General features: G+C 40.6%; 1 protein-coding gene across 1 annotated transcript in view; it reads right to left on the reverse strand.

Moving 5' to 3' along the window:
- Nucleotides 1-26,630, reverse strand: part of FBN1 (fibrillin 1) — a 232,288-nt gene that overhangs the window by 44,010 nt on the left and 161,648 nt on the right. Inside the window, exons 31-42 of the mRNA XM_059372774.1 lie at nucleotides 24,892-25,017; nucleotides 16,465-16,587; nucleotides 16,202-16,324; nucleotides 14,933-15,058; nucleotides 12,939-13,061; nucleotides 11,068-11,190; nucleotides 10,589-10,753; nucleotides 7,939-8,007; nucleotides 7,717-7,842; nucleotides 6,409-6,531; nucleotides 5,616-5,774; nucleotides 2,834-2,905 (exon numbers count right to left, since the gene is read on the reverse strand). Coding sequence (XP_059228757.1) covers nucleotides 2,834-2,905; nucleotides 5,616-5,774; nucleotides 6,409-6,531; nucleotides 7,717-7,842; nucleotides 7,939-8,007; nucleotides 10,589-10,753; nucleotides 11,068-11,190; nucleotides 12,939-13,061; nucleotides 14,933-15,058; nucleotides 16,202-16,324; nucleotides 16,465-16,587; nucleotides 24,892-25,017 — 1,458 coding nt within the window. The remainder of the gene's footprint in view (nucleotides 1-2,833; nucleotides 2,906-5,615; nucleotides 5,775-6,408; nucleotides 6,532-7,716; nucleotides 7,843-7,938; nucleotides 8,008-10,588; nucleotides 10,754-11,067; nucleotides 11,191-12,938; nucleotides 13,062-14,932; nucleotides 15,059-16,201; nucleotides 16,325-16,464; nucleotides 16,588-24,891; nucleotides 25,018-26,630) is intronic.

Raw genomic sequence — 26,630 nt, forward strand, 5'->3', positions numbered from 1 at the left:
TCTGCCTGACCTGCTCTCAACTCCCAACCATTCAGTGTCTTCGAGGACAATCATAGAAGGCGTGTTAACAGTGTCTCTCTAGTTGTATACCTGGCCTATTTCTCAGCATTCACTTTGGATTTACTCACTGAATCATCACAACCACTCTAGGAGATGGTCTCCAGGTACCGTGACTACCATCACTATGCAGGTGATGGAACTGAGGCCAAGACAGCGGATGGAACTTGCCAACGACCACAGAGCTAAGGAGAGGCAGAGTCAAGATCTGATACCAGGAGCCTGCTAACAGGCTAGCCTGCCTCCCTCAGGCTCCTTCAGGTCACAGTTTCACAAAACCATAATCAAATCCTGGAGGACCCCTCCACCAAGCCTTGCTGGAGTTTCACAAAGCACTTTGGAAAGCTGGGAGGCAGGGGTACCCTTGGGTGGCTCAGTGGGTTAAACACCTGCCTTCAGCTCAGTTCATGACCCCAGGGTCCTGGGATCGAGCCCCACACTGGGCTCCTTGCTCAGCGGGAAGCCAGTTTCTCTCTCTCCCTCGGCATGTTCTGCCTGCAGTTCTTTGTGCTGTTGCTTCTCTCTCTCTCTCTCTGACAAATAAATAAATAAACACTTTAAAAAACAACAACAGGAAAGAAGAAGCTGGGAGGGGATGTAAAGCTCCAGTCTTTCCAGTTCACTAAGTATCTGTTACCACGCTGCTGAGATACTTCCGTTGACATACTACAGTCAGGAACCTCTGCAAGGATCTGTTTGCCCGAGTCACCAGAAGACGGCCACAGTTGCATGCGGAGCCCACAAGAGCGATCACAGTTTCAGAATAATCATGCTCTAAAGTTAGCCTGCTTTCGGGGAGAAATTTGACAGACCACAGGTTTATTTTAGACCCTTTTCTGAAGGGGTTGATTTTGTTTGAAGGCAAACTGATCTCTTTCATGGAAAACACAGCTTGGTGTATATGGTTATTTTGAATATAGGTGATTATGTGTTTGGATTTTTCACACATTTGGCATTCATGTTCTTAAAAGCCTGTGCAAAAGAACGTTGCCACTGCGTGCCATCAGCAAACAAAAAACCAATTCAGATGACATTCTTTTAGCTCAAACATGAAACATTATATTCACCTTCATTTATTTTATATATAAGTGATGTATTATCAAGCTTAACTCTAATAGATGGGGTCAAATTTCTAGCCATTGTCAGGCATAAAATAGCAAAAGGATATATTAAAAATGGTATTTTCTTTTCCTGTCTGGATTTCATTTGACCTTCAACTTGGAGAAGTTTATATTTTAAGACAAGATTAACAAACTTGCTATAGTTTTAACCCCATACAGAATGGGCTCTATGTGCCAACAATCTTAAGGCCTTTCAGAAGGAGAGTATAAAGCTCAAATAAAACAAAGCTTCACAGTCATCTAAATATTTTGTCATGGTGGAATTTGGTAACAATAAGTATATTGCTAACTATCACATTTCCAGCTTTCAAGAGCTCGAGGCAAAGCAAGCTGCGAGTCAGGGCTGGATTTGGGTCCCGGCTCTGTTATTAATTAGCTAGGTGACCTCGGCCGAGTCCCTTCCCCTCTCTGGGCCTCTGTCCCCTCAGCTGTAAAGCAATGCATTTGTAACTACATGATGTCTGAGATGTCTCCAGCTTGACTGGAGGACGATATCGATGTTGTTTCGAATCTTTGCCTGCTGCCAACCTTGGAGGGCAGGCCTTGCTGGGGGACACGCCTGGTCTGTTCATGGAGAAATATTACTATTAAAGACCACTTATCTTTGGATCAGGGATTCTAGGGAGATGAAACGATCTGTTTTTGGGAAGGGGAAAAACAAAGCAGTGAGGGCCAGGTGTTTCATGCCAATGTCATTTAGCAGCTTTTCCTTCCAAACCATGAAGTTTCTTTGGACGTTGACTAGACTGTGGAGCCATATGGATTTGGCACTAGGGGAGCCAGGCTGATTCCTGGACCAGACCCTTGTTTTCTTAAACAAGGTCATTGGAAAGGATGGTGTGGATTTCAGTTTACTCATTAGGAATAAGGTGGAACAAAGAAAGTGGTGATGTTTGCTACCAGACACAATTGCTCGGACTTAAGAGGGGCATCTAAGGATGCATATAAATCACACTGGGGAAAGAGTCCGAGAATGCAATAGCTTTCCATCCACTTTTATGTTATTTGCTTTTAAACCACAAAGGCCTTGCCTCCGCTGGCTGAATGCCGTGCAATACTTCCCAATCTTGCACAAGCATCTCTAGTGTTGTAGTGGTGTCTGCTCCAGTTACCAGATGGGGCCTCTCACTGGAAAGATTTTTTTTTTTTTAAATTTCACATCTGAAATTCCCAAAGCAGATGACCTGAGGAGATTCCAGGTGAGATAAAACTGATCCCCAAAAGGGATTTACGTGCACAATCTACACATAAAGATTGGTATGAAAAGTCATATTAAACTCATGTCTCAGACAGAAGGAAAGATTGGGAGTTATAGTCAAATCAAATGTCAACTGGCCCCACTCCCAGAATCTCTCTCCTTGTTGATGCCTAGCGTTGGTTTAACTAAACTTGATTGTAATTTTGTGAAAAGCTTTCCAGCCCCCTGAATCACGAGCAACAAATGCGGCTGCCCATTAGGCGGAGCCACACAGGGGATGTGCACTTCATTTCAAACAAAGAATCAGGGTTTCAGTAAAGCTAAATGGCATGGTTTAACTATTTTTTCCTTCTAAGAAAAAAAAAAAAAAAGCAAACTGAGAAAATATGGGTGTGTATTTCCGTTCTTAAACACAAAGGCAAAACCAGAAAATTCCAACAGTGGCACCATGACTCACCAACAGGTAACCCAGTGTAGATGTCAATGACGAAGCCCGGCCTTTGACTTCCACAAAGCGTAGCAAATTCATCTGCAAAGATGAAGCAAAGATGGGGAGGGAGGAGCAAGAATGAGGGTCAGCGAAGAGCCACGACTGCGCCGAAAGAACTTACTTCGTAAACGTCTTCAAAATTATTTCTGTATTTTGAAGAATTTAAAATAAGAAAAAAATCTGAAAGTTCCCCCAGATGTTGTAACCTTGCCCTTAAGGCAAACACTGAATGAAAAGTGAGCTCATGTTGACGTATTACTAAGGAAGAAGCGGAGGTCTCCACATCACTGCCCACGCATTCGTATGAGCTTGCCTGTAGGAATTTGGGTTTCTAGAAGAATGCTGTTCAGCTCTGAACCAAGGGACTGGCAAGAGTGCCTCTTTCCATTTGCATTAAGGGATCTAGGATTTGAGGAATGCTTACAAAAGCCATTTCCTCAGTAGATCGGCGGAGACCACAGCAAATCTAGCCAAGTTCTTGACATCAGGTCTATTAATGACTAATTCAGTTCAAACAACCAACTTATGTCACTACTTCAATTTAGGGAGCTGGATTTCATTCGGTGCAGCTCTCTTGTTTTTACTCACTGCCTCCCCCAACCCTCTATCTTCCTCGCATGTGCCCGAATAATTCATCAAAGTTGATAATAAGGGACAAATGAAGTATCATCTGCAGTCCCTTTTAACTTTGAGGTCCTGTAATTCCAGATCCTGACTGTAACTGACAGAATGTGGCTTCAAACTAAGCTCAAGGTGGCCATTGCCTTGTTGGTCAAATCCGCTGAAAATTATAAAAAGTTTCTGGAAGTATTTTAATCAAAATGAAGTATGTTCTTCCCATAGTGCTTTATTTCTTCGATATCTGAGTACCTGATTCTAACAAGTATAGTGCCAGCTGATACTGGTCATCCAGACAGATTTCAGGAACTCCCAAAATGTGTGCAGACTATATAACTAATGAAAATCCATGACTAGATTTGGCCAAGATTCAACACAAAGAAGAAATCTTGCATTTTATATTTAGAATACTTCAGTTCTTAAAATCTCAGGTATTTCTAAAAGTAAATGATAGTCCTTATTTGGGGTTTCCAAGGCAGCCTGTGGGAGAACAGTGATCCATTAAGGTTTTTTAAAAATACAAAAAACTTTTATTTCTCTTTGTAAAATCGAATTTAAAAATTTTTGTGTGTGTTTTCTAACAGAACACTTTGTGAAAACAATACATGCAATAATAAATGCATTTTTTGATCTAATTAAAAAATATATAGACACAGAAACATAGAGTTTTATATGTAAATACACACCCCAGGTATATGTAACCTCCATCTTTTGGGCTGATAGGTATGTATAATCAAAAGATTTGAAGACCATTGGTCAAAAGCAGGGGTTAGCAATTTTTTTTCCTAAAGGGCTAAAGAGTAACTATTTTAGGCTTTGTAGGCTGTGGAGCCTCTGTTAAAATTGTTCAACTATTCTATGAAAGCAGCTATAGAAAATAAGTAAGCGGATTGGGATGGCTAGGTTCTAGTATAATTTCATTTAGAGACACAGAAATTTGAAGTTCATGTGCTTTTCAGGTCATGACCTGCTATTCTTTGGTATTTTCCAACCATTTTTGAAAATGTAAAAACCATGTTTAGCTTTTGGGCCATACGAAAATTGGTGGCGGGCTGGATTTGGTCTGTGAGCTGTAGTTTGCCAACCCCTGGTCTAGAGACATCCTGCAGACTGGCGATAACTATTGGTAATTCTAAGTGGTGATGATTACATTATTTCTGGAGTAAACAACCGATGAACTGGTGTATTTCCCTAAAAAAGAATATTCTGTCCTATGCATTGTCTGAGAGCACCAGACAAGAGATTTAATGTCTTCCAGATCACTGTGGGGAGTGGAGTAGGTACTACAGGATGTTCTGATCACACCTGCCTTACAGTTCCTTCACTCTAAATGGTAATGTCATCATTTACCTGCTGATGTAAGAACCATGCACCAATGCACTTCATTACTCCAAGGACATGGGTTAGGCTTTTTTTTTTTTTTTTTTTTAAATAAATAGCATCATAGAGATTTTTCTCTGTGAGGATATACGAAAAAAGTTCTCTCAAGAAGGGTTGTGCTTTTGCATGGTGTTAGGTTTGCTTTATAGTCATTGAGACTCTTAAACTTGATTATCGCTCCCTTTTTATATGAGCTGCTAGGAAGTTTGGAGCCAAACTTATTGCTCATCTTTGGCAAGTGTGTAGAAATTCCCAGCTCGGATTTTTGCATATTAGCCTCGCTCCTTGCTCCAAGTTTCTTACCCTTGTTTGCCATTTGCCTTAGGCCTTCTTATTTTACATTGAAATCTTTGTGGGTTGCCTTAAATTCCTTTTGGAACAAGACCAGTTATAAATAAGTAAGAATAATACGAATATGGCTCACCTATCTGTCCTATTGCTCTGCCTAATGCTTCCAGTCTTTTGGCTACAGTGTGAACACCATAACAAAAACAATGTTTATAGTTTTATGATATGCTGAGTCTGTAAGTCTGGTGAATGAACTAGGGTACACATTAGAAAGTGTGTTCTGTGACTCAATTTTCAGCCAGAAGGACTAGAATCAACTGTGAATTTAAACAATTGCCTTTGTGAGCAAATTTCTGCTTAGGAAGATCAACAGTGAACCCTTTTCTTCCTTTGCAGAGACTAATTTCCCCAGCAGTCCCTGAGTAATTTATCAACCTATGTTTTTGGCGATGGTGCAACTCACCTGTGCTTGGGATGGGACACTGCTCACAGGGCTTATTCCAGGCCCGGCCAATGTTGTACGAACAACAGCACATCTTCTTGGTCATATTGAACAAAAGTTCTCCGTCACAGGTCTGGTTGTCAGCATAATAGTTTCTGTAGCACAGACTTCTTCTCATATCTAGAGGGAAGCCGTTGGTGATGTCTCGGGGAGAGCATGACAGATTTCTAAGGGGATGCTCAAGGAGTGCCCTTCTTTTGGATTTTACTGAAACTCGACTTTGATGAGAGCCGGGACAGCCTGCCCTTACACAATTTTCTATCCACATATGCTGCTGTAAGAAAGGGGACTTTGAGAAACGTATTCCCTGGCATTTTGTGCCACAGAACGAAGTCATTATGGAGCTGCAGAATTAATAAACTTTACACGACTCTCCACCCAGTCTCTTAGTAACAATTCTCCACTGCTATTTGGCAACAATTTTCTCATTTCCGACTCATGATGTTTTAATACTGTAGGTCAGTGCTGTAAATATAATTGTATAAAGATACACCCAAAGTCAAACAAAAGAAGTACTATGAAACTGTTGTTTGGGATTTTCCAACATTACATTTTAAAGAAAACTCCCCAACCACCCACACAAGGTGGGGGAAAAGGGCCAAGCTTATGGTTTACAAGGGAGGAGGCTCTGTTGCAAAGACAGTGAAAGGGTGGCAGGCAGCACCGGATCGATGAGTAAAGTAACACTAAAGACCAACTGCTGGACTTGCAGATGAGGACCCGACCAGCATGAGTCAGGAAAGCCTGGACTCACCCATGCAATTGTTCCCCCCATTCACTTGCATGTAGTCTGGAGGGCAGATGCAGGTGTAGTTGCCGACAGTGTTGTAACATGTTCCTGGACCACAAATTCCAGGGGTTTCACATTCATTCACATCTGGAATCCAAAGAGAAAGTGGCATGTGAATATGAAAACGTCACTCTCTGCAAGGGCCTGAGACTCAGTGTCCCTGTAAATGCTGACAATGGTCGAGAAAATCCACAGGGGCACTTGGAAATCTGGATAAGAAAAATAGATGCTTAATTCATCAGTGTCCTTAATTCATCAGTGTCCATCTATGCTCAGTGTGTGTGTTTTTAAGAAAGGAGGTTCCAGAAAAAGATATGAGTTCCTAATACATAAGTAACATTTATTTTACTGTAACATCCTCAAAGGCATGCAGAGATGGAAATGTGGACAAATTATAATTCTCAACTGTCCTTCAGAAAGACCGCTAATACTTCGTATGTTCTCAAAATCAGTGGAAGGATATGTACACCCTGAAGTCATCAACCATGGGCGTTCATGAGTCTGCGTGGATAAGGTGGTACGGAAGGAGACGTTTCACACCCCTGTCCAAACATAGGAGTTGATTCTAGCGTTTGTTAATTCCAGGGGTCTTAGAGCTATGTCATATACATTGTGGTACTCAGCTAACACCCAGCGAGGTTGTCACTTATCAAGGTCACCTAATAAGACTTTTGGAGAGCCAGAGGAATATTTCTCCTCCAGGATACAAGGATGTATCTTCCCTAACTAGTCGTGTGACTCCTGCATATAGATGAAAACCATCGCTTCCACCCTGGTCTATGGTCCAAGCACTCTGAAAGCCAAAAGTGGTCAGTGGTCTCCATCTTCCCAATACAGGAGTTATCACTTCCATCCTAAAACCAAAGAGGCTGCCTTTTTAAGGGAAGCTCATTTTGGCGCATTCATACAGATGATAAATCGTGAAGAACAGGAAGAAGAGGAACTCAGAACCTCCCAGAATATACAAGTCACTGAAATGAGTCCTGTGCTACTCTAACAGAAATGGCTTTTCTAAAGTGGCCAGAAAACTGCAGCCATAAGGGAGACTATAGCCCAAGAAAATAAAACTCCAATTTTCTTTCTTAGAAAAAGAGGAAGATTTGGGATGTACTGGAAATGACAGCACATCGGTAACAATACAAGCTGCCCCATGTGCAGCTGGCTGTGTTCATGTTTAGACCATTGTGCTATACTGTTAAATTCTTAAGTTTTTCTGGTGATTCTATGCTGGTTTTGGGGTCTCAAGCTGGAAGAACTCCTCCTCCTCCTTACCATCACACACTCGGGTATCTTCGTTCAGGTAGTAACCGGTTGGACAGCGGCACTGGAAACTGCCAAACGTGTTGATACATTTCCCACCTTGGCACAGCCCGGGGAGCTCCTGGCACTCGTCGATGTCTACCACAACGAAAACAATGGCATTTCTTCAGCATTGTCAATAACCCCGAGGAAGTTCAAAAAGTGCGTACTTTAAGGTCAAGGATACAGAATTACCTTCCAATATAACTGTGATAGGATTGGGCCGAAAACCTTCTCCTCCAGGACAAAGAATTTTGTACTCAGCTATTGAAACAAAAAATCGAAGTGAGTTCTACTGAAAAGAAATAAAATAAAATAAAATGGAAAAAAAAAGTGAGTTCTTTTGAACCAAAAATTTCTAGAAATAGTGTTCTTAAGAGAAAGACTGACATATCCACCTGAAAATATTCCCTTTCAGTAATCTTTAACAGTTACCCCACCTGTCTTAAGCAAGTCAACAACTTTGTATATACATATTATTTTCAAATGGCTCTTACCATGTGTGCCAAATAAGTGTTAGCCCAGTGTCTCTAGACTTTGGACCCTCCACCTACTCTCCTGGCCTCATGGTCTTGGGAACTATCTTATTCCCTATCGCTGTCACTATTTCTTTGTACAGATTTCCTTCTTCTTTTTATTTTCTAACAAACTCCTCCATTTTTTATATTTTGTTCAGCCTTACTTCTTCTGCAGAGCTGTAATTCCTTCCTTATTAATATATTTTTTTAAAGGTTTTATTTATTTGACAGAGAGATCACAAGTAGGCAGAGAGGCAGGCAGAGAGAGGGAGGAGGAAGCAGGCTCCCCACTGAGCAGAGAGCCCGATTCGGGGCTTGGTCCCAGGACCCTGGGATCAGGACCTGAGCCGAAGGCAGACGCTTAACCGATTGAGCCACCCAGGAATCCCTCCTGTCCCACTTCTCTCTTTAATTCCTAGAGATCTTTCTTGCCCCTCTGTTTCTACTGACGGCAGGACTGATTTCTGGTTTCCTAAACCAACTTTCGACAGCGTCCTTTGCTTCCCTCCCGTGAATTCTGTCATTCAAGTATTTCATGCAAAAACATTTATTTCAGTGCCATGCACCAGCAGTGTAATACATACAGGTACATGTGAAGAAGAATGAACTAATCTGCTGTGTCTTCCTGGTGAGCTTCGATAAGAATCAGCTCTTTCAAAATCATCAAGGTCTTTCCAAATCTGATCATCCCTCTCCTGGCTTTCTGAAATGTTATGAGTGTATGCCTAAACATATACATGTATGTATTCCAGTTCTAGTTCTGACCCAGTTTGGGGTAGTGTAGACCTCTACCGCTTTGCCAATCACTATTAATCTATAGAGCTGACTCTCCTACTTAAACATCTTGGCTTGCTTCTTTCAACATCAATGAAATTAGTTATCCCCCTCTTTCTTTTGTTCCTTCCTCCTCTTCCCGCAAACACCCACTCTTTTTAAGTCTTCTCTTTCAGGTCACACCCTCCCTTCAAGGACAATTTAAAAACACCCAAGTCATCACTATCTCTGCCATTGACAACTGGCTTGCCTTTCTTAAGAGAGGAGAGAAGGAGGTATCTGCTAAGAAAGTATTCATCCCTGTGCTGAGTGCTTGACATGAATGACTTCTTTTAATCCTATAAGGCATGACAGGAATGAGGAAACTCAATCTTGCTAAGTGTAACTGACCCACAGTGACATGGGTGGCAAGTGAGAGAGTCCTAACTGGCACCAGGAGTGCTCCTTTTCCTGCTCATGGCACTGTGCCTGTGCTTTCTTCCCTTCTTGAGATGTACACTGAATTATAGCTTTTCTGTCTGGATCATATCTTGCTAGACTGTACACTTCTGGAGTACAGAATCCAGTCTAATTCATCTTTGCACACCCAAAGTATACACTCAAGGCACCCAACAGACAATTTTAGAACAAGTGAATAAGTGACCGTTCAGCAAGGAAAGAATCCATACCTATCCCAATATATACTATTAGCAGCACCACTGACCTTTGCCTAAGAAGCTGTATTTGAGTCTAACTCCTAAAACAAAGCCCACTTTGAAACACGAGAAGCCTTTTATATTTTTAGAAGACTTACTTATGTCCATAAAATCACATTCTGAAGCTTTCCTTCAAGTCCTATCACAAGAGTAGAAATAGTCTTCCCTTTCATATTTATTTGACTAATTGCTTCTCTTTCACCCAGGGACACTCTGGTCTGTCCTAGAGCTTTTGAAAACTAACTAATCACCTCTTGACGACAGGAGAGATCAGTCAATGTATTTCTTGGACGTTAAGCGATATTCTCTAAGTAACCTAGCCTGGAAAATCTTTAAAATAATGCTATGTGGCTTTTCACTCAGAAAGAAATGAAGTGTGGCCCGCCCCACCTGACCTTTTAGTACAAGCCAACTGGGGACATTTCTGATACCCAGATCGGGAGTGGGGTCCCTCAACAGGGCTGAGAGTTTTGATCTTCCTTCCCTGACCAAACAGGAGAGACTGGTAGCAGCTTGCTCTCTCTGTGGTTTCTAGCCTGTGGATCTAGAATGGACAGGTGGCCTGAGCAGGACTAATAATAATTTGTGGAGCATAAGGAAACATGGGGGTCATGGGGAGATGGAGAGGAGAAGGGAGTTGGGGGATATCAGAGGCGAGACAAACCATGAAAGACTGTGGACTCTGAGAAGCAAACTAAGGGTTTTGGAGGGGAGGGGAGTGGAGGGCATGTATTGCATGGAGCACTGGGTGTGGCGCATAAACAATGAATTCTGGAACACGGAAAAGAAACTTTTTAAAAAAGGGGAAAAAAAGAAAGTAAAAACGAACAAACAAAAAGCAGGAGGATATACACTTACAGGTGTTCACAGCAGGGCACAGCTCACACGGAGTACCCCAGGCTTTCCCCAAAGAACAGCAGCAGGAAGCCTTGGAGACACCAACTCCAATTTCATTGCTACAGGCTGTATCTCCGTTGTCTCCTCGAGGCCGAATATCCAGATAGCAATTCCCAGAGCGGGTATCTATTTACCATATACAGACAAAAGAGTGTCAGGAAGATTCCGTCTAGGTGAGGACTGAAACTTCAAATCCATCTCAGAAACTGTTTAAAAACTGTTTAAAAACCAGAATTTAGTTTTACTAGGAAACTAAAAGGTGCCCAAACACATATACTGGGACTCTGACCTATAGAAAAAAATAACTGAGAGTATAAACCAGATTTAGGAAATGTTGAAATTTTTACATTATTACTTTTGAAGAAAAAAATTGAGTGTGGAATGTTTAAGGCTGCTTTAAAAATAAAAGTATCCTTCTCTAAGAAGTTTTAAGAGCTTACCAACACAGCCAACTCGAGTCGGGTTTAGCTCAAAGTCGGGGGGACAGTCACAGGTATAGCTGCCTGGGGTGTTGACACAGTTCCCGCTGATGCACGTGGTTGGGTCCAGACACTCATTAACGTCTAAAACCAAACAGCGAGGGGCACAATTATCAGCCAATGTAGGGGCAGACATCACCATAAAACGGTAGCACTGGGTCTGGGGCTCCCCACAAGAATTTTAAGAGTTACTAGTTATAATTACACCTAGAAATACAGTCTTCCACTTCTGAAATAAAACCCCTCAGGAAGGAAATATGTCATCATCTTTGGTCTTTTTCCCCTGGAACACATTTAGCATTCAAATCTGTCATCAGGAGAAAATAGAACTTTGGAACTAGGAAAAATATTCCAGTCAAGGTAACTGAAAGCAAAACACTACTGTGACCTCGGTCAACCAAAAATTCAGACACAGGTTTTAAGAAAATATATTTAATATGTGTGGCTTGTTATTTCATCAAATTAGAGCAAGATGTCCCCGGGAACCCTGAGGAACGGGCAACTTCTGCCGCTTCCCCAACTGGGCAAACTCGCCTTGGGGCCGCTGAGTACGAGTGTAGATGCATGCACAAGGCTTAGCATGTCCCTTCAAGCCTGCTAAGAGTCACTCTCCCATCCCTGATGCTGTGTGGACTACTTCCCTTTCAGTTTCTATTCCAAAAATATGTGCAGAATTCCATATTTAGGACATGGGTTTTGGCACACTGCACTCTGTGTAATCCTTTTGTCTGTTTGGAACACTCATGAAACATTCAAGAACAGGCAAGCTGACTCAGAGAGAGGAGGATGGGGAATGAGGGGGATACCTTCTCCTTGGGCTTCCCTCTCACCCCGCCTTGGACCTGGTAACCCTCCTGCAGGTTCCACTGCAGACAATGCATTTGTTCAGACTGCCTGTGAACTTGCAGGTGAAGAGGGCAGACTAACGGGAAAGGAGAGCAGGCAGAATGAAGCTGATGGTAATCTGGTGGCGCCGAGGAAGGAGTATGGGCTGTGGAGAGGCAACTTCCTCAGGTATGTTGGATGTCCAGTGCGGTGTCATAATAGTTTTCAGAAAAAGCAGAAGAAGAATGCCTGGGGAGGAGTACCCTGGTCCAAATTTATTTCAGGGAGGGGGTCGTGATAGTGGTGGTGGTCATCATAGTCTACAGAGCCACTGAATGACAGCTTGTTTAGGTAGCTGGAAAAAAAAAAAAAAACCCCATCTTTTCTCCCCTGAAATCCTGGGCCTGTCCAGAAAGAGAATTGCAAATGTCTTGCAAAGTCTTAACTCAGTGTCTAAGTGAACCAAGTGATGTTCTACCGAGGGCCTATAGCTTTTCTCATTTTTTTCCTTATGCTCCCTGAGAATTCCTTGCTCCACAAGAAAACAATCTCTATGCTAGAAACTGGTAGGCGAGTTCTCTGTATCACATTCCCTGGTGACCAGAGAAAGGCCAGGGTGGCAAGGGGTGGGAGTTACAGTGGAGAAGTGCAAGGAGAAAAACTCATAATCCCAGCACAGTGCATGCCTTTCAAAAGGAAACTCTACGCAAATGTGCCTAAGGAGAAAAGGAATAGCTGGGAAGCCTAACAGCCAATGCACCCCTGGAACCTTCTTCTGTGGCCGTGAGCTCAACCAAGACTACAGAGCTTGCTCCTTCAGCTGCCTGCTGCTCTTCCCGCTGCATCCTTACGTGTAACCATTTCCCAGGAATTTATTCTGGGATTTCTTTTGCCTTCTCCTTGCTTCCCTTTTGTGACTGAGCAATCCTGCGAGGTCCCAGGGAGGCCACAACAGCCAGGTCTCCAGGACAGTTGGGAGCAGATTCTGATGTGAACAGATGTCTTACCTGTGCAATTCCCACCACTTCTGTCCAGTTCGTAGCCAATCTCGCACTCACAACGGAACAGGCCGGGAAGGTTATGGCAAGTTCCAAAGACACAGATGTTCGGAAGGGAGCACTCATCAATATCTTGGGGAGGGATGCAAAGGGGGAGAAAGGAAATTTACTTATTTTTTTGCTAAAGGAACTGCCTAATGTCATCATCCGATGCTATTAAGAAAACGAAGTTTATCTGACTTCAATCTAGGTGCTTCTCCTATAGCTAAATCAGCTACCATGGAAGTGAAGCCTCTTAGGTGAGAACTTACTTTTTTTCAGCCCCCAGTACATGCCAAGCAGTAAGCTAAGCATCACAGATGTACAGTTTCTGCTGTTCCACAAGGGCTTATGTCCCTTTTGTGAAGTAAGAGTCCAAAAGATTACTTTAGACCCAGTTCTTTGGTTGTTCTTATCTACAAGTCACTGTTCTTATCATGGGTTTAATTTCTACAAACCACAAAGGCTCTGTGGTAGCGTTTATAATCAGTTTTATAATCCTCTGGATCCCTAGAGCTACTTTGGGTGCTTCCTATTGTGGATGGAGACCTAGAAACTGCAGAAGCCTCTTTCAGGTCCTGGTCTCCCCCTCACGCTAACCTCCTGCTTAGGTAATGGACATGTAGCCACAAGCACAGCCTCAAGACTGGCTTTAAATAGCCATAATCCCTGTGCCGGCAATGATTTATATTAAGAACAAACAAACAAACACAGCCTTCCCTTATAGCACAGGGAGAAGCAAAACTTTGACTGTGACTATTTATGTTACCAGAGGTGGCAGAGACCCTGTTTTGGTTGGATGTTCAGAGTAACAAGAGTAAACAAGGCATTAGGCACATGGTCAAGAGCATAATCTAGTTTCTTGCCTCAGAGGAATTTTATATATCAAACTCTGCAGAGTTAATATAAACTGTTTAAAGAACACCTAATGGTTCCGTAACAAAGAAAAGTATTTACAGAGAACTCTATGAGAGAATGAGTATGCATGTCCTAGTGAAAGTTAATGTCCTATTAACCAGCAACAGTTATTAGTTAAGATATTAATCAGGGTCTTGTTTAAACTTCTACTGTCAATGGTTATCATTTGTTTATTTCTACTGAAATCTTTTTAGTTCACTGTAGACGCGCTAATTCTTCTCCGGAGGGATAATGTACTTAGACTTGACAAGTGTGGGGAAAGAAAAGAACCTTGTGCTTCCTAGTGGGAGCCATCCTGAGCCAACAGGCTCCTAGGGTTCCTCTTGTCCGACTAACACCTCTGGAAGACAGAGTTTTGAGCTAAGAGACAGCATGACATACAACATTATCCCTAGGGGCCCCCTACCGAATGGATTTGCAAAGGACTCTTCCATGTTCACATATAGTAGATACTTAGAGACCATGTGAGATATACCCAGTACATTATTCTACATATGGAGAAGATTATCTGCTCTGTTATTATTTTATTTCTAGAAACCAAACCATAGCAGAGATTAAAAACATATTTAAAGAGAATCCTTCAACAGGACATGATTCGGGGTCTGGTACTTGGACCTCTTCCCCTAGTGTTGGGGACAAACAGGTTGCACTGAGCTGACCATGCTCAGTTAGCCTCTCTCTCCTATGACCAACGGGTGTACTCATGCAGACCATCTGGCCAAGGTGGGGTATGCAGCTTTGTGGCCAGAAAGCTGAGATTTTTCTCTGTACGAAGAGAAATGGTCCAGCTGGAGACCCAATACCTCCACAGACTGAACAGACCATCTCAGATCTGAAGCCAAAACATATGTCAGTAGGTAACTAAGTAAGTAACTAAGTAAATAAATAAATAATAAAGAAGTAAGTAAATAAATATTATATATAATATATATCAATATATAATAATAAATTAACATATAATATATAATATATATTTATCAGAAATGCTCAAATAACCTAAGCTTGTCAGGCCCTGCAAGGGCCCTCGCAACTTCCCCGTCAGTTACCTTCACAAGCTTTCCCATCCGCACTGGGCACAAAGCCCATGTCACATTCACAGCGGTATCCTCCAGGGGCATTCAGGCACTGGCCATTGCCACACAGATTCAGGTTCTCCGAGCACTCATCAAGATCTACAGTCAGAAAGACACATAAGTTACTCTTCCCCAGTTAGGAGCTTTCCGGTTCCCCACGTCTTTCTTTCTTTCTTTCTTTTTTTTTTTTTTAATCATTGTCAACTTCCTGAGTGTAGTGAGATCTCATCATAGTTTCTATTTGACACCTTTAAACCCATTCTTTCCCCTTCTTTGAATGTTAGTATTGACTAATCCATGAATATGGGGCTTAGATTCAGAATCCTGAATTATCCCTAATGATGTAAAATGAAGAATAAGTCCAATGCATCATTCAAATTAAGGCTTTCGTGAGCAGGGTCGTGCACAGGACACATCCATGACAGGAAATAATGTGCCATGATTTGTGTCCATTTCTCAGGTTTCAGACTTGGCTCGGATGGGCAGCAAAAGACCTAGAACACCAACTACAGAGGAGGCCAAACATTCCTGTCTGCTAGATCTCTCCTGAGCTTTGCTAATAACCACAGGCACTAAATATCAAACACATGAACCATATATGCCCAATACATAAAACTCTGAATATTTTCTAACGAGTAATGGGAGGTTTATGACAACAAAAATTCACTGGGTTGGACAAACAATTTCAAATACAATAAAAATTTTCAGCGAGTTGAAAAAGTTCCAGGTATATTAACTGACTGAGCCTTAGTCTGCTTTATGTTTAAATGGAGTCTTGTGAGGGAAGTTCTCAGGATACATTAATGCTTCAAGTCATGTGAAACAGACCTCAATATCTTATGTTCTAGAACTTCTGAATTCCTGTTCCTCACATAGCTTTCTACAGCAAGCTCACCCTTGGGTTTGGTACAGAAAACAAGTCAACAGTGGAAAATAGGCACAAATATATAAAGGCTAAGGATTATAAATAGAAGTGTGATTTTATTTTATTTTTTTTAAGTAAGGACATCATTGCATACAGTGATACCCATACCAACTATATAACTGAATACATTTAACTTTGAGGTCTCTCTAATTGACCTGGCTCCAAACTTCCATTCCATGGGGAGGTACTTTCAAATAACCAATCATCTCTGTTCAAAGTTGACTATAATGGACCAGAAGAATCGACAGTCTGAAAGACAGAGGAACACCTGGCTTTTCTGGTTGCCATCTACGCAGTTGCTTCCAGCACGAGCCTACCTGTACAAGTGAAGCCGTCACCCGTGTATCCCTCTTTGCAGAGGCAGCGATAGGAGCCCATGGTGTTCTTGCAATCTGCATGTTGGCTGCACATGTGTGTTCCATTGGAGCATTCATCCAGATCTTATGAAAAAAAGTCACACCATATGAACAAAAAGCATCACATTTAGAGTCAGTAGCATAGACATTTTTTCTGTACAGAATTAATATTTTCAGGTTTATAATCTACACAGTTCCTGAGAAGCATCTATTTTTCAACTCACCGGTGCACTTAATGCCATCTCCAATCCATCCCGGGCTGCAGCTACACTTGAAGCTTCCTGCTGTGTTAGTACATACCGCATGTCTGTCGCAGTTGTGAGCTCCAATCTCACACTCGTTGATGTCTGGAAAAATCACCCGGGGTTTAAAAAAGTTTAGCACAGATGCCTTTTTGGTCTTTTAAGTAACTTAGCAAGAGCAACTAGCAACTTCAAAAGTTGACTCACTTTCACACTTTCCGTAGTATAATAGAGATTGGTTTGGTGCCTACTTATACGACTCTACATATATTGAACAGCTTCAAATTTTAATTTATAAAGAAAGGACAATATGATGCTACTTGCTACTATTAATTCTAAATATCTCCCATTACTTTAATGTAAGCATCCAGTCCCTGCAAAACAAAATGGACCTCTTTCTAGTTGAAGACCTTAAAAAGTGATCTGCCTAATGTTCCATGGCATTAAAACACGTGGTCACACTTTTCTATTCCCAGTATTTTTATTAAGTCAACTACAGAGTAATGGTGCACATTGTTATCATATCTCATGCAAAGGAACACAATATTACTGGCATACTAGGAAACTTTTTCACTCATACGTCATGTATTAAATATATTTTATTCTTCAATGGACATATATTATTTAATTATGCTATATTTTTAAAGAAGTTTTACTTTAGGCATTGCTAATTCAAACATTTGCAGGGAATTTTCCTTCAGGCAGTGAGTGAACCATCTTTCCTCTAGCTTCTTAGTGTTCTAGCATGTTGGAGACCCAAGGCGCCTTGTATATTTCATGTAAAACTCAAATCAATCCAATGGATATTTTTCTGTAAAAGGAGCCAGATTAAGGTCGTATTACTGTCAAAAAGAGAAAACAGGCCTATAATGGAGTCACTTGGAGCGAAACTTTTAACTAGTCAATCTGGAGTTACCTGTTTAGCACTGAGAGGTAATCTACCCGATAGACCTCTTCCGTCCCCATAGGAAGGTGACCTTGCCTGAAACAATCTCCTCTTTCCTTGTTTCTCTGCCCCCTTCTACCAGAAAAACTTTCCACTTTGTTCAGCTCCTTGGAGCTCCTTTGTATTCACCAGATTGGAAGGTGCTGGGTGCATAAGTCATAGAATAAAGCCAATAAGATCTTCAAATTTTACTCAGTTCAATTTCATTTTTAATACTACTAAAAGACTTCAAATTTTTGAACGTTCTCCATTCTCCAAAATTCCATTTCCAAATTTAGCGAAGACAGATTCTATACTATAAAAAGTGCTATAAAATATAAAGTGAAATGTTTTGTTTTCTGTGATATTGTGGCTTATAATAAGAAATAAACATTCGGAGGCACCTGGGTGGCTCAGTGGGTTAAGCCTCCGCCTTCTGCTCAGATCACTATCTCAGCATCCTGGGATTGAGCCCTGCATCAGGCTCCCTGCTCTTCAAGGAGCCTGCTCCCCCCCTCCCCCCCATCATCTGCCTCTCTCCTTCATTGTGACCTCTCTCTTTGCCAAATGAATAAATAAAATCTTAAAAAAAAAAAAGAAAGAAAGAAAGAAAGAAAGAAAGAAAGAAAAACTTTTTTCCTCCCTGATTCTGGTACAAAGCTCCTAAAACCCTTGGAATTACCTAAGTGATGAGAACATAAAGATGTCCTCTTATAATATTGATGAGGTAAATTTTGGACTTCACCTCAGGATGGGGTTTGTTGCCCAGAGAATGAACCATGTGATTCAAGGGCTAGAACTTTCAGTTCCACCCCACCGACCTCCATCAGAGAGAGGATGGGGGTTGAATTAATAGCCAAAACCAATGATTAGATCAATCACGCCTATGTAATGAAGCTTCCATAAAACCCAGAAAGATGGGTTCAGAGAGCTTCTGGATTGGTGAACATAGAGAGATTCACATCGAATGGCTTGCTCAGAGAGGGCCTCGAAGCTCCACACTCCTGTCCCATGCCTTGCCCTGTGCATCCTTTCCCTCCCCTGTACTGTTCCCAAGTTGTATCCTTTTATAATAAACTGGTAATCTAATAAGGAAACTAGTTTCCTGGGCTCTGTGATGGGATAGAGGATTGGTGGGAACCTCTAATTTATAGGATTAACAGCCAGTCACTCAAAAGCCCAGATAACAACCTGGACTTGTGATTGGCTTCTGAAATAAAGACAGTTTTGTGTAAATGAGTCCTTGACCAGTGAAATTTTTCACTATCTCTGAGTAGATATTGTCATAGGAATTGAGTTGAATTTTAAGACACTCTGTTGATCAGAACTGAAATTGGTCCAGAATCCTTATTCCCCAAAATGAATCCATAATAAAAGATAGGTACTTCACTTTATAACAACTTTTTCATCAACTAAGAACTCGTAAGCCTGGATACTATGACTCTATATGGAAACCAACGTCTAACACAAAACTTAGGTCAAGAAGGATAGTTTTGGCATGTGAAATGTTGCAAGAATTTTCAGTGATCCTTTGAAAAGTGGCATGAAAAAAAAAAAGAAAACCGGGCAAGCAACTTGTGTTTACCCTTTTGTTTACTTAAGAAGCCCAATTAAATGATTTGAAAGTGTTTGGAAACACGCTGTTTGCCATGTGTTCCATCTGAAGCCCTGAAATGGTCCTGGCATCTTTGGCTTCTTCATAACTTCTAGAGCAAACACAAAATAAAATAATGGTATTTTTCCTACAAAAATACTTCATAACATCACTAACGATCGTAAAATGAAAACATGCTTGGAAGAAAGTTCTTGCAATTACGACATATTGTATGGGTGAATTTTAATGTAGCCTTGGCAACCACGTGCATCTACTGAGTTATTAAAACAGGTCAAGGGAGGCACATACCAGGCGGCTTTAGACTTGTGACTGGAAGCTTTAACCAACTGAATAATTGAGCACGGCACATTCCAAGGAAATAAGGAGGAAGGCCAGCCCAGGGATAACAGTTATAAGTATGCTAGGGAATTCAAGAAAGTAAGCCTGACCTCACGGGCTCCCAAGCGGGTCCATCAACACTTCTTTCTTCCTCAGGTAACCACTCCCCTCAGAGTTAAGGACCACTTTTGCAGAGTCCTGTCTTCATTTCCCTCCTTTATTTGTCCTGATCTCTGAGTTGGGTAGAAACGATGAGCTTCCATTGACTAAGTATTGAAGCTTCTTAATGTTATAAAAGTCAAGGAATTTTCTAAGTGGAAAAAACTCACAATTTGACTTTCTTAAGTGTCAGTTACTCTGAGGAGGATACCGTGGTCCCCAAGAACATGGGGACTTTCAAGGGACCCAAGACCAGTAAGTGGCAGAACTCATTTCTGAGTCCGTTAGAGCATTTCCCTGTCCGCTGCTTGGCTCTCTTTCCTTTGGGCCACAGCAGCTGAATCTTGCTGATTTCTTCAATCACATAAGGACTTTATTCTAAATCTCAGTTTCTGGAGTTTTCAAAACCTTGTGAGCATTAACAGACTTACAGAAATTTTCTCTAATCTTTTCTACTAAGTACAATTTTCAGAGATGTTCATAGCCTGTCCATCTAGTAATTCTGTAATCTTTTTCTTTCCAACTTTCTAAGGACCCAAGGTACCCTGATTTTCATATGCCCTTGATACCTTCCATACGTAATCTTGCAATTAAGGAAACGGCCATTTCTTTTAAAAGGAGTCTCCCTCCCTTTTTATTTTTTTTTAAAGATTTTATTTATTTATTTGATAGAGAGAGATCACAAGTAGACAGAGAGGCAGGCAGAGAGAGAGAGAGAGAGGGGAAGCAGGCTCGCTGCTGAGCAGAAAGCCCGATGCGGGGCTCAATCCCAGGACACTGGGATCATGACCCCAGCCGAAAGCAGAGGTTTTAACCCACTGAGCCACCCAGGCGCCCCTCCCTCCCTTTTTAAATCAGTAATATGCTCATATAAATTTCTAACTCAAGAAAATACATGTAGTTTTACTGCAATGTTTTCAAGGTGAAAAGAAATTTGTAAGAAGCCATGTATCGTAGGCTTTAGGATACTAGGAGATGATACTCAGGAGCCAATATTCAACTCTCCATTTTATGAATATTTGTTTAAGCATTATCTCAATGACTTATTCTCGGTATGTAACAAGTGAATTAGAGAAAAAGTTGGTCATAAGGTGTAAAGGCATCCTTGAGCAAAAGCTCCTCGCGTGTGTGTATATGTGCATGCATACTATTGCCGACTATTATTTATTAATTATTTCCATGCAGCTTTGGGCCTAAGACTGTACTTCATTATAAAAGCAAACAGAAGGAGAAACTGAGCCATAAGGGAAACAAGCAAACAAAATGCTGTATTCAAACGTTTACTCCTCAACAGTGTGAAGGAAACATAGCACATGTTTGCCAAGAACATCTCTTTTGGTACAAATGTTCTCTTTCCCCCACAAGTTTGCTCCAGACAGAAAATTCTTTTTTTAAGATTAAGAATAAGCCCAAGCCAAGAAAAGCAAGGAAATTCAAATTTAGGGCTGACACAGCAACCTCCTTAACCCCACCAAAGTTCCCTCACAAAGACTCAAAGGTCCAACTCGCGTGGCTGTCTTGACAGGCAAGGGTGTGGTCTGAGCAGACCCCAGGCTCAGGTTCTGGGTGTGTCTCCCTGACACATTTCAAATCATTTAATTGGGCTTCTTAAGTAAACAAAAGGGCTTCTTCTCTGAGCCTCTCTGGCCTCCTCTGACAGTCATACAAGGAGAAGCAGCATCAACCCCACACACCTGCCCTCCTGTCACTGGGCTCCAGTCACAGCAGAGCTGACACACTGTGAGACCTCCTTAATTGGGCATTGGGGAAGAGGACAGTAGAATAAATGGAAAGGCCAAACACGAAGGCTTGGGTTTCTCAATATGGATCGAAATTTGAGCCAAAACTATTTAACTGAACACCCACGGAGTTTTCACAGGCTGACAGCCAGTAGAGGACAATTCACAGTGATAAGAAGCTGGAAGGAAACGGGCACAAATTCTCCCTGAGTCCTGATGGTTTTGAAGTATGTGATTCTCCATCATGGACTAAGACCTATGAGTAACATTTCTCATGTGATAAAAAGCAGAGAGTTTGCGAAATGGAATTACCCAGATACATGGCTATTTTAACCGAAAACAGTTCTGATTTTAATGGCATGCTTGCTTACTAACTGACTGAGCGAGCACATGGTGGCTGAGGGGGAGGGTAGGTTCTTACAAATTCGTTTGTGAAAGCCGGGACCCACCAAGGATGGCACCTAGCAGCAACCTGGCTCTCTTTCCTCCAGTCTATTGTCTAATTACGATGCCGTAGAATGAGCAGCAGAAGCCTTGCATGTGGGTCACAGAAAAACTGTAATCCAGCCCCCTTAAGCTAAGGACAGAAGAGCCGTGTACTAGATTTTAAGCAAAGGTCCATTGTCCCTCCATTAAATCAAATGTTCTTCTCAGCAATACCCACGATTTGAATAAAGCTTAAGGAGAAAACAGAAACTCTTAACATCTGTGTGGGATGGGAATGTAAGTCAGTGGGTGGATTCTGAGCACTGCTAAAGTGATTGGGAGAAAAAAACATGTTTATTTGTTAAAATGGAAACAATCAGTAATGACAAGGGAGCTGAAATATTTAGACAAAGCTGTAATGGAACCCAGAGGACATTTTTTGAGTTCTCATGAAAAAAAGTTCTTCCCTATGAAATAGCATACATATTTTTGTAATTCATTTACAGGGTACTCAAATATATATACATATATATGTATATATACATACATGGACACACATATTATAAATATATGCATCATATGTCTGTATACATATTATATATGTACAAAAATATATTTACATATATCACCAAAAACATCATTCCAGGTTTATTCTTCACTGTTACTTGTGGTGTGGCTTGCTTTATCCCATTAGGCAAGATTCATATCTATCTCTATTTACATTAGTTGCCTGGGACATTACAAGCACTTGTCTTTAACATGACTATCACTAGGGAAACCTGATGGTATTCTAAGTTGGGAGTGACACCAATTTTAAACTAAAAGCAGGCTAAAAGAGCCCTAGTTACATGGGATTAAAAATACATTTTGGCTCAGGTTTTTAAAAACTTGTTTTTAAGTATACCAAACTTGCTGCCAATTCCTGTTTGGGTAAGTCATTTCCAATCAAACGTGATACTTTTGGTTGAATAACAGTATTTACAGAGGACCTCTTTTTCTTCCCTCACTGATGCACCCCCTCTCTCCATACCTCACCGCAGGGGTGCTTACCCAAAAGGAACACTTGTTTAACTACAAGGCACCCTGAGGAGTTGTTCAAACTCATGAACCAGTGGAAGAACTAGCAATAAAATCCAGAGTTCTGTGACTTCACACAAGAAATTATCACAACCTGCGCTGCTATGATATCAAAGGGGCTATGAAACTCCAGTCTTCTCCCAACAGTGCTGGCTGGCTCCGATGAAACTGAAAAGTCATTTTAGGCTACAATTTAAAAGTAGGGGTTGAAAGAAGAGAGGGTTTCTTGGACCTCCAATCTAAGTTTCTGTTCATGCAATTTACCAAAAGACTGCTGTCATATCAAAACCAGTGTCATCTTCTCCAATACGGAGTACACAGCTCTCAACACCACAGTGCAAACTCAATTATGAAAAACAAGCCTTTTCATATTCAGAGTTTAAACTGATTTCAAGCATGTATCAATAACTCGTAGTATAGAATTTTGCCAAACTAGAAGTTGCATCTTCAACCAAAGTGGCTTCTATATACTGTGTCTGTAGGTCTCATTTTACAATGACAATAATAGCTACCATTTATTAACCAGCTACAGCATACCAAGCACTGTGCCAAGAGCATTATATATATTATGTCTCATTTATCTAAAATGATACTGATATTGTAGGAAAACTTAAGCTTTCTTCATGGTGAAAGTCCTAAAATAATTGGCCTTTCCACATGCTTCTGTTAACTGGAATTTGGAGCACGAAATTCTAGAGATCCTTTTCTAATAGGGAATGAAGACTGTGCCATTAGATTAACTTCTCCCTCTGTAAGCCTCTTGGTTCTCTGGGCTGAATTTCAGCGAGTGCAACTGAACCAAACAATGGTATTAGCCTCTATTGCGTAAAATGCAATATGGAACTACCTTACCTTCCCCTACATTAGTGCCAGACTACCATCCCTTACCTCAGATCCTATATTTCTCTTGAAAGCTTACAATAAAGCATGAACTGCAGATATACTGAGCTAAGCATCATTTGTACCCCAGAGACCAGTAGTTGAAATTTTAAACACTGTTCCACTTATTAGAATGGATCCCTAGCCATGCTTCATATGAAGAGTAATATAGTGAGCATGAAGGCATTCTAGCTTCATGCTCCTTTTTATAATTTGGCTAGAACTTGTCATTTTTGAACCAATAGTAATATTATTGGCATTATCTTATATATCTATAAATTTGAAGCTTAGCATTATTGGACAGTTTGGAATGATAATAAATTTTCTTGAAAATAATGTTGATATAATTAAGAAAAGGACCTTTACCACACTGCCAATCTGCAAATATTTTAATGTTAGTTTCAAGTCACAAGGGCTTGCCAAACTGGTTTTTGGAATTAAAGTCTGTTATTTGTAAAGAAATTATGCCATTACTGAATTCAAGCTCACCATGATCTCCACTATATTTTAAATTGTTATATCCCATAATCTGTTATATTACTATAAGTAACCCTAGTAAAACTTTATTATATTATTCCACATACTTACGATCATGGCTTCAAATTTGAAAACACCAACTAAACCCTTAATAACAATATCTTCCATACAGAATGATTTTATTTGATGTTTAATAAAATAAGCTCCTACAAATATTGTGAAAAGATTTTCTTATGAACGACTGGGAGTAGGCAAACAAAATTACAAATGGTTTACTTATCACTTCATAAGATCTGCTAATCCCCAGGAATGATCTGGGCTATAACAACTGAATACATCAAAAGCACACTAATTTAAGAAACTGGAAGACTGATGGGAATTGATGACAAATACAAACTGTAGGATGTTTCTTTAAAACCTTAGTTATAAAACCTTAAATGAAATGTTGACAAGGGAGGCTTGCTTTAATAAAGGGATAGGAATGTTTGGTAATTAGCATGTTAACTACTTTGATATAAAAATGTGATTTTCAACCTCATAAAAATGTGATATTTATGGTGTTAGTTATGGTGGTAATTCATCCAATGTGCCTTTTTTCATAGGTAAAGAAAAAAGCTTCAGCATAGATCCAAAGTATGACAAGCTTCAATGAAGGACAGGCTAAGTTAATGAAAATTGTTTTTCAAAAGGCTTTATAAAGTAATTAAAATGTTAGGAGTTTTAAAACTTGTCTTACGCTGGTAGTAGTAGTCTCTTAATTATCAAGTGCTTTTGTTCAAATTGGAAACACATACCTGTACAGCCGGTTTTTCCTTTTTTGCCTGAATAGCCCATATCACAGTGGCAGATAAATGAGCCTTTAGTGTTTTCACAGGTTCCACTTAGGCAGATATTTGGATTCAGGTCACACTCATTGACATCTGTAAGATACAGATATTATTAATACATATAACTATTTGTTTGATACCACTGAAAACTTTCTGCCTGAGATAAAACACTATGACAAATAAATTAGAAAAGATGAACTGTTTTCACTAAAAAAAAAAAAAAAAAGTACCATATTTACAGAGCTCAATTCACACTTGCCTTCTCTCCTGCAGGCTAACCAGGCCAACTGGCTCTACCTGGGCCATGAGCAGGAGGTCGAGTAAGCAAATAAACTGAGGGACTCTAGGCTGCCTTTAGAGCCTGTTATGTGACAGTTTAGAAAACTTTTTAAAGCAGCATATTCTGTTGCAAGATAAAAATTTTAATTCAGTCTGTGACTGCCAACATTTTAGTTTCCAATTTTAAAGAAATGATAGATGAACTAGGAGTTTTAGGAAAGATAGTTACAAACTTCACTTCTTTCCCAAATTAAAAATTATCTACTTTTTATGACATTCACTTCATAAATATTCGGTAAAGGTTTTCTGAAGATATAAATGTGACAGAATTTAAATATTTTCAATTCCAGATTCTCACTTCTGGCCAAGATGGAGTAATAGAGATGGAATTTAGTTTCCCATGTGAAACACCAGCAAAAGGACCACAGAGGCAATAGAAAACAATGATGCCTGATGGAGAGAAAACAAGCTAGGTGAGTTCTATGAATGTCCCAGATTATGGTGTAGGGACAGTTTTAAGGCCATGACCTCAGGGTGGGGATAACAGATGGAGCTGGATAGTGTCCCAGAGTTGAGGGGATAAAGCTGGAAGTCATGGAAGGGCAAGGTAGCCAGAGTTCATAGGGCAGAATAAAGGACAGAAGAAAGCTGCATAGAGAGCTCTGGGATCTGCAAAGGGTCCCCATCACGTATTCAGGTAAGTAGTGATCAGTGTATTCATGTAAGGAAACTACTCAAAGCTAGGGGAGGTATCACTCGAAAGAATTAGAGGGAACAATCATCAGAACTCACAGAAGGCCCAGAATTGTGCCTGTTCCTACTGGTCAGACTGGAAAATCTCGTAATTCAGAAGGGTCTTGGCTCAGTCATGGGGCAAAATAAGTCTTTTTGCCATGGGGCAGAGTAACCACTGCTTAAAAGCATAAAAACAAGACTTTGAAAGGACCTATCTGTTTCCAAATAACTTATCTGGGTTCCAGAATAAAGCCTAAGAATATTTCTAGGGATACAAAAATATCTAGCAACTAGTAAGTCAAAATTTATCATGTCTGGCATCCAATCAAAAATTACCAGGCACTCAGTGAGGCAGGAAAATAGGACCCACAATGAGGAAGAAAGTCAATTTACTGAAATGACCCAGAACTGACAGAGATGATGGAATTAGTAGGCGAGGATGTTAAAGCAGTTATTAATACTCTATTTCATAGGCTCAAAAAGCTAGAGGAATGATTGAACCCATCAAGTGGAGACAGGGAAGATGTAAACAATGATCCAAATCAAATTTTTAGAGATGAAACGACAACATCTGAGATTACAAAGATACTGAATGGGATTAGATATTGCAGAAGAAAAGGACAATAAATTTGAAGACACAGCAATAGAATATGTCAATATAATCAATTCTAGAGTCCACTGCATTCTTGTCA

This window comes from Mustela nigripes, chromosome 13 (genome assembly GCF_022355385.1).
Source record: "Mustela nigripes isolate SB6536 chromosome 13, MUSNIG.SB6536, whole genome shotgun sequence".
Taxonomy (NCBI): domain Eukaryota; kingdom Metazoa; phylum Chordata; class Mammalia; order Carnivora; family Mustelidae; genus Mustela; species Mustela nigripes.